The 15,513-nt window shown below is 39.3% G+C and overlaps 1 protein-coding gene across 5 annotated transcripts in view; it reads right to left on the bottom strand.

Moving 5' to 3' along the window:
* Window positions 1–15,513, bottom strand: part of APP (amyloid beta precursor protein) — a 205,165-nt gene that overhangs the window by 35,273 nt on the left and 154,379 nt on the right. For all 5 annotated transcript variants that reach the window (XM_061453749.1, XM_061453748.1, XM_061453752.1 and 2 more), the window contains 2 exons: window positions 12,595–12,723; window positions 10,436–10,535 (listed from right to left, as the gene is read on the bottom strand). In XM_061453749.1, the coding sequence (XP_061309733.1) occupies window positions 10,436–10,535; window positions 12,595–12,723 (229 nt within the window). The remainder of the gene's footprint in view (window positions 1–10,435; window positions 10,536–12,594; window positions 12,724–15,513) is intronic.

The following is a 15,513-nucleotide window of genomic DNA, read 5'->3' as shown; positions in this document are numbered from 1 at the left end:
GATTTTTAAAAAATTAATGGCCAGTCTTCTGATTAATGACTGCATTCCCCCCTCAGTTCAAAGCAGGAAGTATTAAAGCAAGTTGATGGGATAAAGTTAAGTCCAAAACCAGAAGCTTGTGCCAATTAAAGACCCTGTTGAAACTCTATACCATACTCAAGAATATACATTGTATGTCATCATTCTGATCCACATAAGGCACTGTAACAAATTCACAAGGTTTAAATTTAACTCATTTAATTCCAAATTAACATATAATTAAGTGCTTTAAAATACACTGAGGAGTCTAGATTAAAAGAAATAAACAGCTCCCCCCCCAATCACTGACATTTCTGCCAGATGAATCAGCATTCATTATTCCCCCTCAGTCTTGTATGAATTAGAAAAAGCCAAGTACATTTCCATCCTAAATAAGGAGGTTATAGGGCTTGTAAATTAAACAGCCCTTCAAAAAAGTGTTTATATGAAAAACTGCTATCAAGTTTTATTACCTTATTTTCTGAAAATATACTTAATTTACTCATAAATTACTTATCAGGCTTATTTACAGATTAAAATGATCAGATTTACTTGCCAACCTTGTACTACACAGTAAAACTGAAACCTGCAGTAGAACCTAAAATTCTACCACTTTCTAACCCCTGAAAAAATGTCCATTACCCATCATTTCTGATGAAAATTTCTAAAGGTACGAATCCCACAGCAATTTTTGATGTTTACTGAACTTGGAGGCAACTGGTGAACCACTAAACAGTCCATACAAATATAAAAATCTAGACATTAATTTGTTGCACCTGAGCAACCCAGAGAGCATTTTCAATCTGAATCACTTATAATAGTTTAAATCAGAATTTACCAAAACTGAATCGTGCAGTATCTGCTCAAGATAAAATATATTTTGCCTACTTATTAAGTGCAGTTTTAGCACTTGATAGGCCAAATGTACCCTGGTTGTCAGAGTATTCTGAAGAGATGAATTTATTTAATTTAACAAATATACCCATTAAGTGGGATATGGTCTGTTTTGATGGCTTTTATGCTGCTTTCATATGCATGATCTGATAGAAGGAAACAGAACAGTGAAAGGACGAATCCCAGATAGGTAGCACTATTCAGGAAAACGCATTTTTCAATTAAAGTGCGCCCCCTCAGATACTTGCCCATAGTGACGCATTTCAGACTTCAGTGTCTGAATTCCCCCGAGTAACAATTCCAGAAACTGCTGTGGGAATGACAACTGACACACTAGCTCTGTAATATATAATATATAAAGCTGTAATATATAGCTTGTGCAGACAGTCTAACTGGTTCTCACTGGACACTTAGAATCTGCTGGCATGTAAGAATTAAGATGATTACTTTGCTTCTTTCACAATCCAGCACTCCTCCCTACTAGAAATATGATCTCTTAGTGACTCACAGAGAATGACGCAACTGTGTTTCCAAACCAAGTAACTGGGAAAAGAAAATCGAATGGTCAACAGTAAAGTGAAAGCTGCTGTAGGTGTGTCTGTGCTCCCATGATTTTGGGCTGTTTCAGTACTAGTGGACATCATTAACTTGATTTAAGATGGCAAGACGACATATTTATGAATTATATTACACATATATTCAGGGCACCAAGAAGATTTTCAGTAACTAAGTGCAATGACATTTCTGTAAGTGGGCAATGTTTCACCAAGCCAGTGCCTTCCCATCTGAATGGAAGGTATGCATTCAGGAAGTCAAGCTCATCTGAGCTAACCTGCCCCCACATCATACATGCAAGCTGGACAAGTGCAAGATGTTTTCAGACTTCTGTCATCCATCCAATAAAAGAATGACATCTTAAATTTGGCACATGATGAACTAATTTATTAGTTTCTTAAAATATAATGGCAGAAGCAATTATCAGGAAATACAAATGAGAAAGGCTGAGAGAAGTCATCCCCCCTCATAAAACAGTAAAATCAGACTTTATGACTGCTCCAGCTTTTCTTTACGCTTACACCGAACATGCAACAGAGCAGGAAATCAACTAAAATACTGTTTACGAACAAATGTAACTATGAGGTAATCCTGACCTACAATGCTTTTAAAAATAAAACCTATCCAGTATACTGATTTAAAACAATATACACACTCCTATATTCAACTTTTTCACACAACTGTAACCCCTCTACCAGTGGAAATAATACTCTTCAACCAGCTGCCACTGCGAGCTCAGCGTTGTCTTTTGGTCATTAACTTCCTGTGCGACCTTAAATAGCACGATAACTTGCTATTTAAAGAGAAGTGTCTATGAAAAGGTACTTCAGGCTAGAGTAACGGAAAGGATACAGAATAGACTTCAAGAAGGATCTACCAATACAGGACAGTGTTCTAGCTATCAGCTCCTGAAGAAAATCAAGGCAACACCTTTATATCTCCCCTGCTGAAGGACAGATTATTTAGAATGAAAGATTTAAATAGCCATTGAAATAGCAGATGTCCAAAAATTAAAAACAACTTTGTTTATAATCTACGAGTCCATCATTATTATCAGAAGTTCCTGGTTTTGTCGAACACATGGATCATGAGATTTTCTTACAGGTGCAAGCAAAACAGAACAGCGTTTTTCAAAACAGAGGAAAAAATAATAAAACTTCATAAGACCTTTTTATTCTGACAAAATTTCTGAAGAGGGGATGGAAAACAAGATGTCCTATCTCTTTCCGTGATGAAAAGCCACCCCAATCCAAAGTCATGTGAAGCCATTTATCCTTTTCACAATATCTGTAAGATTGGAGGAAGCTGGCTCTTTTACTGACTGAAGTCATGTTCACAATGTTTATGAGATTAAAAGAGTGCTTGTGCGCACAAAACTCAGGATTCATATCTTTTCTGAAGAACATTAGTGCCCGTGACAAGACACAATAGACCATTTAGATACAAAAGATGGGGAGGATACAAAATGCTGCTAATGAAAGCATTTGAGAACATCAATGCCAATGAAGTACATTTATATCTATTTTAATCATGTGCTATTTTCTGCCTATTTTTCTATGACAGTTAAATAATTGGGACCAAAATAAGAGATGCTTAGAAGAGGAAAACATTGTATCTATTTCCACTTTTTTTTTTTCCTTCTCCCCTATGCTGCAGCAAAGGACGTAGAGTTTTCAATCCGGAAAAGTAACTGAGGTTCTTCAGCTCTTCCAAGATCCCGAATGTCATTCAGAACTTACAAAGCAACATGAAACTGTCCTTCCATCTGGCAACTATGTTTGCCTATTAAAATACAGCACACTAAAGGAGGACAGTAAGTTAGTTGCACAAGAAGTGCTAGGTCCTGCTCCTGCACCTGGAGAATAACCATCTCATGCACCAATAAATGCTGGAAAGCAGCTCAACAGAAAAGAACCTGGGGGTCCTGGCGGACACCAAGTTGAACACATCCCATTAACACGCCCTTGCTGCAAAGATGACTAATGGTATCCAAAGCACTGCCAGCAGAAGGGAAGGGATTCTTCCCCCTCTGCTCAGTGCTGGTGAGGCCACATCTTGAGTGCTGTTCCCAGTTCTGGGTTCCCCACTATGACTTGGAATATGCTGGAGAGAGTCCACAGAGGGACTGGATCATCTCTCCTAAGAAGACAACTGGGAGAACTGGGGCTGTTCTGCCTGGAGAAGAGAATCAGGGGGATTTTATCAATGTGTACAAATACCTGAAAAGAAGGTGCAAAGAGGACACAGCCAGGCTCTCTTCAGTGGCACCCAGTGGCAGGACCATAGGCAATTGGCAGGAACTGAAACACAGGAGGTTCCCTCCGAACATTTAACGTCTGTTAAATTGGTGGCTTAGTAAAGACCATAAACTTGTGATGATTTTAAAAAAAACCAAACCAACTGAAAAAAAGGCTGAGGTGTGTGTATATATATTAACAAGCCAAATACTTAAAAATGTCTTGGGTGGAAGAGGTCTTCATTGCTTACTAGGTAGTCCACCTGGCCGACGCCATGTCTCCATCTATGTAAAAGCTGCTATGTGAAGCTTAACAGAGAATTCATTTGCTTTTGTGGGAGAACCCCTTACTATTTTTAACCACTGACTCTGCAATATAATTTTTAGTAGAGTTCTAACAAATCACCTATTCAACTGTGGGGAAAAAGCACCAGCAGAGCTAGTGCTGGAAGTCACTCCAGGGTACCTGTGCAAATATACTTTTGCTGAAGGCTGCTTTTGACTGCTTGTTCCAGTTGCATTGTTATCCTTATGGGCAAAAAGCGCAGAGAGGAATGGGAAGCCTGTATGATACAACACAGACACACCAATGAGTCTCTTGAAAACAAGAACGTAGGTTTTACAGTACCTTAGGGTAAGACCTGCAAATAACTGTGCTACTTCCAGTTTACTGAGGTATTTCTGTATGGTATAGATATACCCATCAAATCTGAATTAAGAATTTCTGCCATGGAAAAATATGTTGTTTTTAAAGCAACAAAGGCAGAAATTCAACACTTTTGGTTTGGCAAAGATGACATTCCCTTGTGTCCAAAATTGAAGATGCTCCCTCTCAAGTACCAACCTAGTGCCTGGGGCAATTGAGAAACAATTCTCTTGACCTCCAGAAAACTTAATAGGAATTGTCTAAACTTTCTCAGGTAGAGATCTTTTGTAACTAGCGCACACTGGAATTGTGGCTGTTTATCTTACCCTGGGCAAAAAGTTCAACTCCATCTAACTCCTTTATAAAAGGAAATACCAACTGGAAAGCATGGATAACCAAAACCAGAGAGGAACTGCTTTTCTTCATAAAGGAAAGTATCTAGTTTTCCAGTCCTTAGTGTGCTTCTCTGCACCTCCATCTACTGCTAGGAAGTGCCTTTATTTAGCAATCAAGTGGACCTCCCCAGTGTCTGTTCTCAAGAACAGTCAGAGCCTATGCTTACACTAGCAAGCTGTGAAGTGGAACACTGTAAATAGGGACAACAGAGACATCTGTTACCAAACTCTACTCCCATGTGAGCCAAAATGCTACTGCAGACAGAACCAGGAGGACTTACATTGACTAGATTAAGCAGGTTTGTCAACTGGTGCAAAACCAAACTGTCCTGAGGATGAACACCACTGATGACAATTCCTCATCTTTCTCTATGCTGGTTCACTAAACTTGGTCTCTCCCAGTACAGATAGATCCTAGAGTCCTTATTCACTTACCCATGCTTCAACATCTCTGTTTTCCTTCACCAGAAAAAAAAAAAAAATTAAGGCATTATAACCACTCTGATACACGACATTAATTGCATTAAACAACTGCTACCAGGACTTTTGCCGCTAGTCTAGGAAGAAGACTACAACTGCTTCCCATGAAGCAGACTAAAACCTCCACCTCCACGACCAACAAGCAATTTCAGGAATTTTATAGTGTAATGTACTGAAATTGAGTCATAATTACTGTTCCTACTTGATATAAACTATACTGTTCTGTTGATGCCATTCCAATACCCTTGGTAACCTTACAATATCCCTGTAACATGCTATTGACACGTTTAACAGACATCAACTTTGTTATTCTGACACCTTAATACGGCAGTCGAGCTTCAATAAAGGTGCAGAAATTCTAAGCATCACTTCCTGATCTTAAATATTTTTTGAAGGTAGATCTCTTCCCTTCAGCTAAATCTTCAGACAGAAAGTATAAGGAAGAGTTAGAGAAAAACGAGACACTGAGAAGTCCCATTACAGTCTGAAAGACATTGCTAATTACATACTCATAGCATTTCAAGGGAGTGGATGAAGAAAACAATCACAAAAGAAATGGCACCAAACAGGACAGACAGAGAACTGGTTTTTGCAAAGGCCCCAACAGTGTACTTCAGTTTTGGAACATAAATCCCCAAACCACAATAGCTGCTGCTTTGGACTGTCAGCCCGTGGCAAGCAGCTAATGCCCTCAAAACTTCCTAAGAAGGATACCATGGAATGAATGGAGAACAGCATCCTAACTCAACTCTTGGCAAAAAATGCAGCAAGGCCATGGATTGACTAGAGGTCAAAATTAGCAGCTAGAAACAAGAAATCAACAATCAGTCTTATAAATGCTGAAGGGCTGGAACCAGCTAAGGTCGCGCTAACTTTGCCCTCCACAGATGCGGACTGGTAGGTATAGGGACCTAATGGTTCAAAAGGAAAGGTTAAAAGAAAGCAAGCCTTTGGACATCTTTAGTCTGCAGCTTATCCTATATTTACAGTTTTTTCCAAATACTTAAAAAAAAAAAAAATCTTTGCAGGAAGTTGTGAACCAAATGTCAAGAGGCAAATCTCTCTTGCTCAGACCTCGTCACGCTAAGCTGGAGCACACAGATACTTGAAACAGCACATGACCCATGGCACACCATATGCATCTGAATGAAAGCAGTGATGTAGGGTCTGCTTGTGTTTGGCCTTTCTCCCAGGTATATAATGTGAGTGCGGCATGCAGATCATGCTGCAAAAGAACGGGATAGACACAGTGGAACAGAATAGTAAAATAACAAAAGCTTGATTTTATTTGTCAAGAGATGGATGAAATCATATTCTCTGACTTACTGCTCATCACTGAATGTTTCAGAGCTTAGTTAGGATACTGCTGCAGTAGGCAATGCTGAATATTTCATTGGTGGGGCTAGAAAACATGGAGCTGAGGACTTCAATATGGAAACAGAGCAGCAAAGACAATTAAAAATTCAGCTCACTGCCTGCCCATGTGACTGATGCACAAAGCTCTGACGTTGCTTGTGATTTAGAAACTGTGCCACTCCCAACAATAAATTGCCTTTTACATACACGGATAAGCAGTCTAATCAAATAAGGATTTAAAGCAGGATGCGCTCAAAGGAACTGATTTCTCTTAAAGCCTGCATTGCTCACTCTGAGCTACTGTACGTACTAAATAGTGTACGAGAATTATCAAAGAGAAAAGGTGACTACAAATACCTAGGTAACCAAATAATCTGCCTGCCTGCATTGTGCAAATAAGTATCTCTTAAATATTTTTGTGCCATTGTCCTATCTAAGGGGCATACCTCTGCCGATGAAAAACACTATTTCGACCCAAGAACTACATCGGTTGCCAAAGAGTGACCTTGTCTATAGCACATTTGCATCAGGGCCCCTTGAAAACACATTTGAAGCCAGAACGGCAAATGATCTCCTACACAAATGACCTGCTTATGCCTTCCAGACTTGTCATAACAGCCATAGTAAGAAAGACCTCTTTCGGCATGTCAATACACTGATCCTTCTTCTCCTGTCCTAACATGAATAGACAGCCACAGTCTTCTTCCTTACACATCTGGAATTTGATGCTACAGCATGTGCCTGTTACCCTAACGGGGCATTTGTACATCACACACTGGGCAAATGCTTTGCAAAACATCCTCACTTCATGCAAGTGCTGCTTTCTACCCTTAGGAGTGCTGTGGGTCTTCCTCTGTATCTGTAAACTAATCCCAAGACATCTTCTGTTTAAGCAAATAGACATCAGCTGGTGATGAGGACTACAGATGAGCTGCAGGTAAAGACTACAATTCTACCCTAACTTCCTGCCATCATCTCTATGGAAGTTCTGAAAATAGCCAGTCTCCAAAAATAGCAGACAAAAGTTACAAATCTACACCCTATCTTCAGGCCCATGTATCTTTCAATGACAGAACACCACCTATTTCTCACAGATAAACCTTTGGAAGGGGACTGTCAGGAAGACATAAGGGACATATTTCTAGTACAGTACCTAAAAAAAACCCTAAATCCCAAGACCTGAGATTCAAAATTTTCAACAGCATGAAGAAATTGTGCAAAATAGGGCATAATATTTCTAGCAGTAAGAAAAATCTAGTAAAACCCCAGGATTTTATTAGATATAAGAGGATTAAACCCACAGCACAAATTCACAGGAAACTAGATGTCATTTATTTTTCTGTTCACAGAACTATTTGTTCATTTAAGGGAATAATTATGTCAGAGCTGTGTCTTCTAAACCAAAGATTATTAATTCCTCGAGGTGAAAACTGTTCATGAAGAACTCTGCAGTAAAGCATGGAACTAGAAACTGAAAGTATAATGAACAAAAAACCTGAACTAAACCATTAGCCATCTAACTTGCATCCCAGCCTAAGAGAATAGCTATATCCAGCAATGCTTCCTTATATGTAACTTATAATTCTGACACTGCGAGGGTGAGATGTTCTTACCTAGGTCATTTTTCAGCTTCTCCACTTACTCAGACTTTCTAAGTCAATGGTTCTAACAAAATGTGTTTTAATGGAAGTTGTAGTTTTTCTTGGTAATGTTATAAAGTGCAATTTTAACAGTATTTTACTTCATAGATTCTGCACCTGTAAGAGATTTGCTTTGCCATGGGTTTAGGAAGAGTACAGAAGCAAACAAAAAAAAATTCAATCATTTCAGAACAGAATTTGAAACAGATCAGTGTTCAGAGCTAGGAAGATACTGTCTCCTTTAACAGATGGCAATGACTTCAACAAACTTCCACCAAAACCAGCGTGTAAACCCCAGTATACAGCCAATGACACCATCAAGAACATTGATACTGAAAGAAAACAGGCTTTCCTCTCATTACTGAAAAATATTTTATCTAGTACAGCTCAGATCTGATAGTGCTTTAATTTTTGCCACCCCCAATATGAGAACTTACTTTTCATTGCTTCAAACCCTGCAATGCTTTGAAGAATTCTTAGTATACAAAAAACCATAAAAACCCCTCCACAAATAAGCAACCTTAAAGTAGCGAAAAAGTACTCAAGAGACTGTAACAGACTTTTTCTTTGAGATATCTTACTTTCTGTCATCCTATTAGGAAATAATATCCCACTAACTTTAGGCTCCCCCCCCCCCCCCCCCCCCAATCAGTATTACATTTGAGATTCGGAGTGAGATTTTTCTAAACTGCTTAGCAGACTTCTTCTCCCATGTCACTTCAAGGCCTCTGGAATTCCCATTTCATTTCAGTATTTAGGAGGGACAAGAAAATTTAGAATATCCTCATCAACAAACATTACCATTACTAAGAACAGATGAAATCCAAACTTCAAATAAAAAACCCAAGGGAATGATAGCAAACTGACATCTCCAGGACCTAACAGTACCAACATGTCCTTTGCTACAGAAATGTTATGTTTTCAAATGATCAATAAGGTGTTTTTTTCTGCACAGCTACAGACGGAGACTGTTGATTGCGCCTTCTAATTGTGGAGCATAGAAAAACATGGTGAAGATTAATTACTGCTTCAGCTATCTTTTTGTTTTCTCCCAACCCCTTCCCCAACTTTGCGATCTCATTCCCAGCCCTCTCAAGTAGAAGCCCATCTCCTTCCTAACCTGTGCTTTGTGCAAATGACTACCACTACTCCCTTTCCATCCCCTCCCTGCATCCTCAATGCATCCTAACCCTTACTGCAATGGCACGCCTGCCTCCTTTCCTTGTGTTTTAAAGAAATCAATAATTTATTTAGTCAGCCCAAGCTGGTTATATGCGAAACTAATCCACTAACTGCCATTTGGCAGAGTATTACATCTTGCAAAACAAACCTGTTTCAAAGACAATGACCATCCTATTTCCGGCCTTTGCATTCAGCTATGTATTATTTTTTTTTTTACAGAAGCACATTAGCAACATGATGTCCAGAGCTGTGGCTATATCTGAAATTAATACAGGCTAAGTGAAGTTGCCTTGGTGCAACAGCAGCACACAGCAAAGGCCAAATGCTGTGACAGAGGTACCTCTGTTGGAGGTACTCACAGCCAGGAGCTCTGAGTGGTAGGAAAGACCATTCTCCCTCACAGTTAATCTGCTGTGACAGCACTTGAGGAAGATGCAACCATGGGACTGTTGCTACCTGAGTAGTCCACAGCCTCACCCGTGTGCTGCTAAAAAAAAAAGGCAGGAGAGAACCATTTGACCAACTAACCAAGAACTAAATGGATGACCAGTAAGATACTGCCAAGCTGCACTGAGCAATTTCCAGTTGATACTTGCACTTGTCTCAGATGCCTGTGTCTGCAACTGATTTTTTTTTTTGTTGAGGGATTTCCAAAATATCTACATCAGATAATATAAATACTTGCCATGAAAATTAAATATCCAAACCCAGGATTTGCTAAATCTCACTGTCAACAGCTGTGTCCCTTTAGCATGGAGGTTCCAAATGTAAATTAACATATTTCAGGGAAGACATTTACAACAATATGATGATGCTGCTGCACAGATTATAAAGGATATGTCTCCCAAGGATTCATTATAATTTACTTTATAATTTAAGATCATTGCCATTACTGTCCTGTTTCTCAGCTGGGACAACATACTAATACAGGAAGTAAGAAGTATTCTATGATTCTATGCTGTATTTTAGCTTTTGGTGATAATTTCTCATCAGAGAAATATTTTCCTTTTTTCTACATTAATAGTTTGCATACCGACTTCATCCTGGATCTCTTCTGCCACAGCAGGTACATTGTAGAGGAAGGAGAGAGACTGGTTCATGCGTTCATATATCACACGTAGATGTGTCATGACCTACAGAAATAAAAGTATTTTAATAAGGGGAATACTACTGTTAATGTGACATTATTACAAATTGCAAAGGTTATAGAGAACAAGACAGTTTTCACTTGTGTAAGGTATAAGATTTCAGTATGCTCTATGTACCGAAACTGTCAAATCCATTGCAAAATTCACCTCTCCTACAGCTGCTACAAAAATAGTGCTCTAGATCCTCTTCCATAGCAACTATCTGAAATCCCACGGGAATGCAGTTATTTAAACTAGGGGTCTATAGCTGCTGTGAGGGAGAGCATGTACACAAGCAGCTACTGTGGCAGAAATCCATAGCCTCATTTACCTTTTAACAACATTTATATCTGCCCATACCTGTAAGTTTTCACGTAACATGCAAACCAAGTGAGGTGCAATGATTGCTGCATCAAAATGTTTCAGCTGTTTGGGTTTTTCCTTCCTTTATCCTAATATTGCAGAAAGAAACAGCTCTCAAAAACCCTTCAATCTTCTTGGTAAAAAAACATTTGCAAGCTTTTTCAGCTGAAAACAGTAATATTTTCACCCTGCATTAGTGCATTATCTCATGATTACAACTCTATTGCCTCAGGTTCCTGTACACTGCTATGGGTTGAGTCATAACGTCCCATGATATATGCACCCCCAGGGTATTCTCCACAAGTATCAACTCTCTTCAGTAGAAAGGGAAATTGAGGTGCATCTTAGAAGACTGACAAGGCAAGTAAGCCTAAAAAGGAAAATGGGTTGCAGATAGCAATTTTAATGAAACAATGGCATGATTTCTTCAAATCCAAATACAGTATTTATGCTTTTGAACAAAAACATTTTGTTTTCCATGTTCCACTGGAAACAATTTTCACAAAGAGATCCTTCAGTCTAAATTCCCCCAATCTTCTGACCAATTCTGGAAGCAAAGACACTATACTCATTCCTATGAAAACATACTAAGCAATACACTGCACTTAAATATCAGCTTCTAATCTTCACCTGTGCTGCCACACAATTTGTAGTCTGCAGAATTTCACTGTGTTTTGTTATAAAGTAGTCTAGAGATATAGAAACCAAAAAGTCATGTTAGATGCAAAAGGACATTTAATGTTAACATTTAAGACAAGGGAAAGACAACAATCACTGCAGAAGAATGTTGGAAATGTGCACTTCTAACTCTAGAAATTTCATGACAGCACAATCTCAATGTACAGGTCTGGCTGGAATAGATGTTTGAAAAGTCTAACATGCAAATTGTGCCATTCAGGGAGGCATATGGTTTACATTTGGTTTTTGGCAATACCAGTCAGTTTAAGAACTGTGGCTGGATCAGCGCTTCCCACTGCATCCTGCAGAGGGAACAGCAGCAGATTCAGCAGATTGCATTTTTTAATCAGATTATCCATTGTGCTTACAATTTTAATTGCTGTTTTGAAATACACCTACATCAATCTTTTTCTTTTTTTCTTCTACTTTCTCGTCCTCCATGATTTATGAAGGCAACATAAAAACTGTTCCAAAACATACACATTCAGGACTGCAGTAACATTCAGCAGTTAAAATGCCATGAACTAGAGTGTCTATTTTAAAAGAACACATTAAACTCCAGAGCACTGTAGTAATCACATTTATAGACACTGCAAGTACCTCTGCAATGACTATAGAAAGGCTGGTTGCAGTGAGATGGCTACACCACTTCTGGTTCTGCCACTTCAGCTGAGGGAAGCATAACCATGTGTGGTCACTAAATCTATTACTGACATTTCCCAGAGCGCTAATAAAGGCTCTGGGCATTAATGCTCTGGAGGGCTCCTCAGGAAATGCTCACAACTGACTCATTGTCTGGGTAGATAAAAAAGCTGTTTTTCAGTTCTCAGAAGACGTATTATACCCACCCTACTCCTACATCACTTTGCCCTGATCTTCTGGCAGAAAGCAGATTATTACTGCATGTAAAGCTGTCCACAGAATGGACTCAGGTTTGTCTGGTTTTGTTTTTTTAAATAGGTTGTCAGAAACTTCACAACGGTTATGAAGAAATACAATCCCATTAACCCTCAGTGGGGATTACCTGAGATCTGATTTGGGCAGCTTTCTTTGGGTCTACCATGCGGACATGCTCAAAGTGTTTGAGAGTATGCTGTCTGTCCTTCTGCTCAGCACGCACATACTTCTTCAGCATGTTGAATACATGACGAGGCTACGGGGAAAAAATAGGTGGGGAAAAATCAGTTTAAAGCAACACGTTTTAGTTCCTTGCATTAGAAATGTATCCCACACCAAAACCACTTGGCCAGTGGTGCCTGCAGTTAATCTTCTGAATGCATAAGGAACATTCACTCACTCAACCCATTCAGCAGAACACACCATTAAACAGTAGTTGTAGGTAAGCAGATAAGGTCCCTGGGGAGAGTGTTCAGATTTCCTCCCCAGCCATAAGGAGAAGTTTGGCTGTGGCATCTTCTCATGTAACTGCTATACTATCAGCCCAACAAGACAGCAAGTGCCATCTTAGCATGATATGTAATGGACACCTGAGATCAATTTCTTTTGGGCTTTGCTTCCGTCCTCTCCATCAGAATTTACTTCTCCTCTCCCCCAACCCCGGAAGCCCCCACAGTTCAAGCTCCCAGTTTCACAACCTTCAACACCACTAGGAAAATCCCTCCCAGAAATCTGGACACTCCATTGGAAGCATTTCAAAGATTCACCATGTATGCTCTACTATGTTAAACACTCAACCAGTATCAACATCTGGCAACTAGAGTTGACTCTGGCAACTAAAAAAGATCACAACTGGTAAATTTTATCAACAGTAAACTGAATGCATCCATAGAGATTCAAGTACAGAAAGTAACCTGCCCAAAGCTGCACAGAAGACCATGTGAAAAGCACTGCTCTAAGCCAAAGGATAATTATCAAACTTGACTGCAAAACATAAAGCATAAAACCAATCAAACAAAACCAAACCCCAACCCCTCCCAAACAAACTGAAGACACTCCTGTCACTACTGGTATGACACCAGGGAGAAAAAAAAGAGGAAAGGGACCATTTAGCTGAGGTACAGAAAGTACACATCCTGAATACATAACTGGTTGAAAAGCTGCAAGAAAAAAGGGGCACCTACTTGGTTTTTCTGAACATACTCAGTTTGGGTGCCCGATTTTGTAAAAATCTTCATCTTATGTATACATTGCAGGTGATTTTTCTAGTAAAACCTATCAAAAATATGCCTTAAGGCATACAACTGAATGCAAACATAGGAAAGGTCTGTAGCTGAAGGGAACTTGAAAATATACACACAATGATAATGGAGCGGTGAAGACTAAGAAAGGTGTATTTTTCCTTACTCTCCTACGCCATACAATAATACAGTGCCAAAACAGGTAAGAATTCTCTATCATCCAGCTAAGACATTTATTTTTAACTGAGTGTTTATGATGGATTCCCAACATTCTTCCCCCCTGGATTGTGCTGTTGTGTTTGCACATCCTGCCTGGAGCTGCTGAGCAGTGAAAAGCATAAAGCTCAGGCAGGTGAGAAGAAAGGGAAAGGTGACCTTACTGTGCAGCAGATTCAAGAACGAGCAGAAGTGGTGAACAGCTGGTCTGGGCACGGGCAGGGACATAGGGAAAAGGGTGGGGAAGTGACAAGCATCACAGACTCCATGCACAGCTTTCTGAAGCAGGAAGGACTGTGGGTGAAGTCAAAGTTTTCTTAAAACTTATGGACAAATATAGAGCCTAACCAAATCTAACCTTTACACAAGACATGAATACTAAGCTACAGAGCTCAAAGATTTAAGAATCATTTCAGCTAAGAGAAGCAAGAGATTTTAAAATGTAAAGAAAAGTAAAGTAGAGGTTATTTGAAGATTTGTCAGACAGAAATAGAGAGATGTGAAGCTATTCCTTGCCAGAGGATTAAACTTAGTGGCTCCATGACTGAAAACTCATTCACAAGGAACATAACCCCAAGTCCCCAAAGACAAGCAACCTGGGATGAAGTTGCAAGGAACTGTGGACAAATGTTGGAAGGTAAGTAATCCTCACAACACTGGGTAATGGCCAAACTAAAGTGCCAACCACAAATCTTTACAGGAATCAAGGACAGAAGACCAGAAAGTTTTAACAACAACAATAAAATTCTGAAGGCAGAAGATGTTGTTACCTTTCCTAACAATTCAGCTTTCCTTGCCCCCAAAACACATCAAGGTAGCAGGTTAAGGCAGACTAGAGAGAATGGCTTAATTTCTATTTCTTCATGAGATATTTCAAGTGTAATGTCTAAGACCAGAAGGGCACTATTTTTGTTTTCCTTTAATGTGTTTGCATTCACTGTAATATGTCAATGAAACTTTAAGAGTCACAAGTAGACATGTTAATAGGATAATGATCTTGAAAATACCTCTCATATACGTGGGTAAATTTGCAACCTACCTTCAGTGACTTTTCTAACATTGAGAAATGTCCCAGACTTACTGCTATAAAGAAGAAATGGATGTGCATACCTCTAGCACGTCTGCTCAAAAAGTCCCCGTGATGGCAGCAAAAACTGTAATTCAAATTTAGGACAATGCAGAAAGAATATTAAATGCAAGATGTTTCCTTACAGGGATAGAGACTTTGGTTTTTCTCAAGCAAAAAACCCCAATCAATCATTAGAAACTCCCTGCATGTAGGTATACAAGCCTAGAGAGTTTCAGTATTTTGTTTTTAAAACTAGCCATATGCACATTTTAACCCTGATGGTAACTATTGGTCTAGCGATCTCACATTGCCTAAAAGCTTGTGACATTAACAGCAAGTGATTCAAAGCTAAGAAGTCCTTGTGAAGCATTCAGTCACCCTGCACAGATGCACAAGGCTTTCCCAATCAGCAAGGCACTGCACTACATGCCAGGTTCCTAGGGTGGATGAATAGGCATCTATGGAAACAACAGTATTCCATGAACACAATATCGAGACATGAGGTACAGATGTAATCAGG

The sequence above is a fragment of the Pezoporus flaviventris genome, unplaced genomic scaffold, assembly GCF_033815535.1.
Source record: "Pezoporus flaviventris isolate CSIRO_AGI_PZ_B2104156 unplaced genomic scaffold, CSIRO_AGI_Pfla_v1 ptg000015l, whole genome shotgun sequence".
Lineage (NCBI taxonomy): Eukaryota > Metazoa > Chordata > Aves > Psittaciformes > Psittacidae > Pezoporus > Pezoporus flaviventris.
This window is presented reverse-complemented; position numbering and strand designations above follow the sequence as displayed.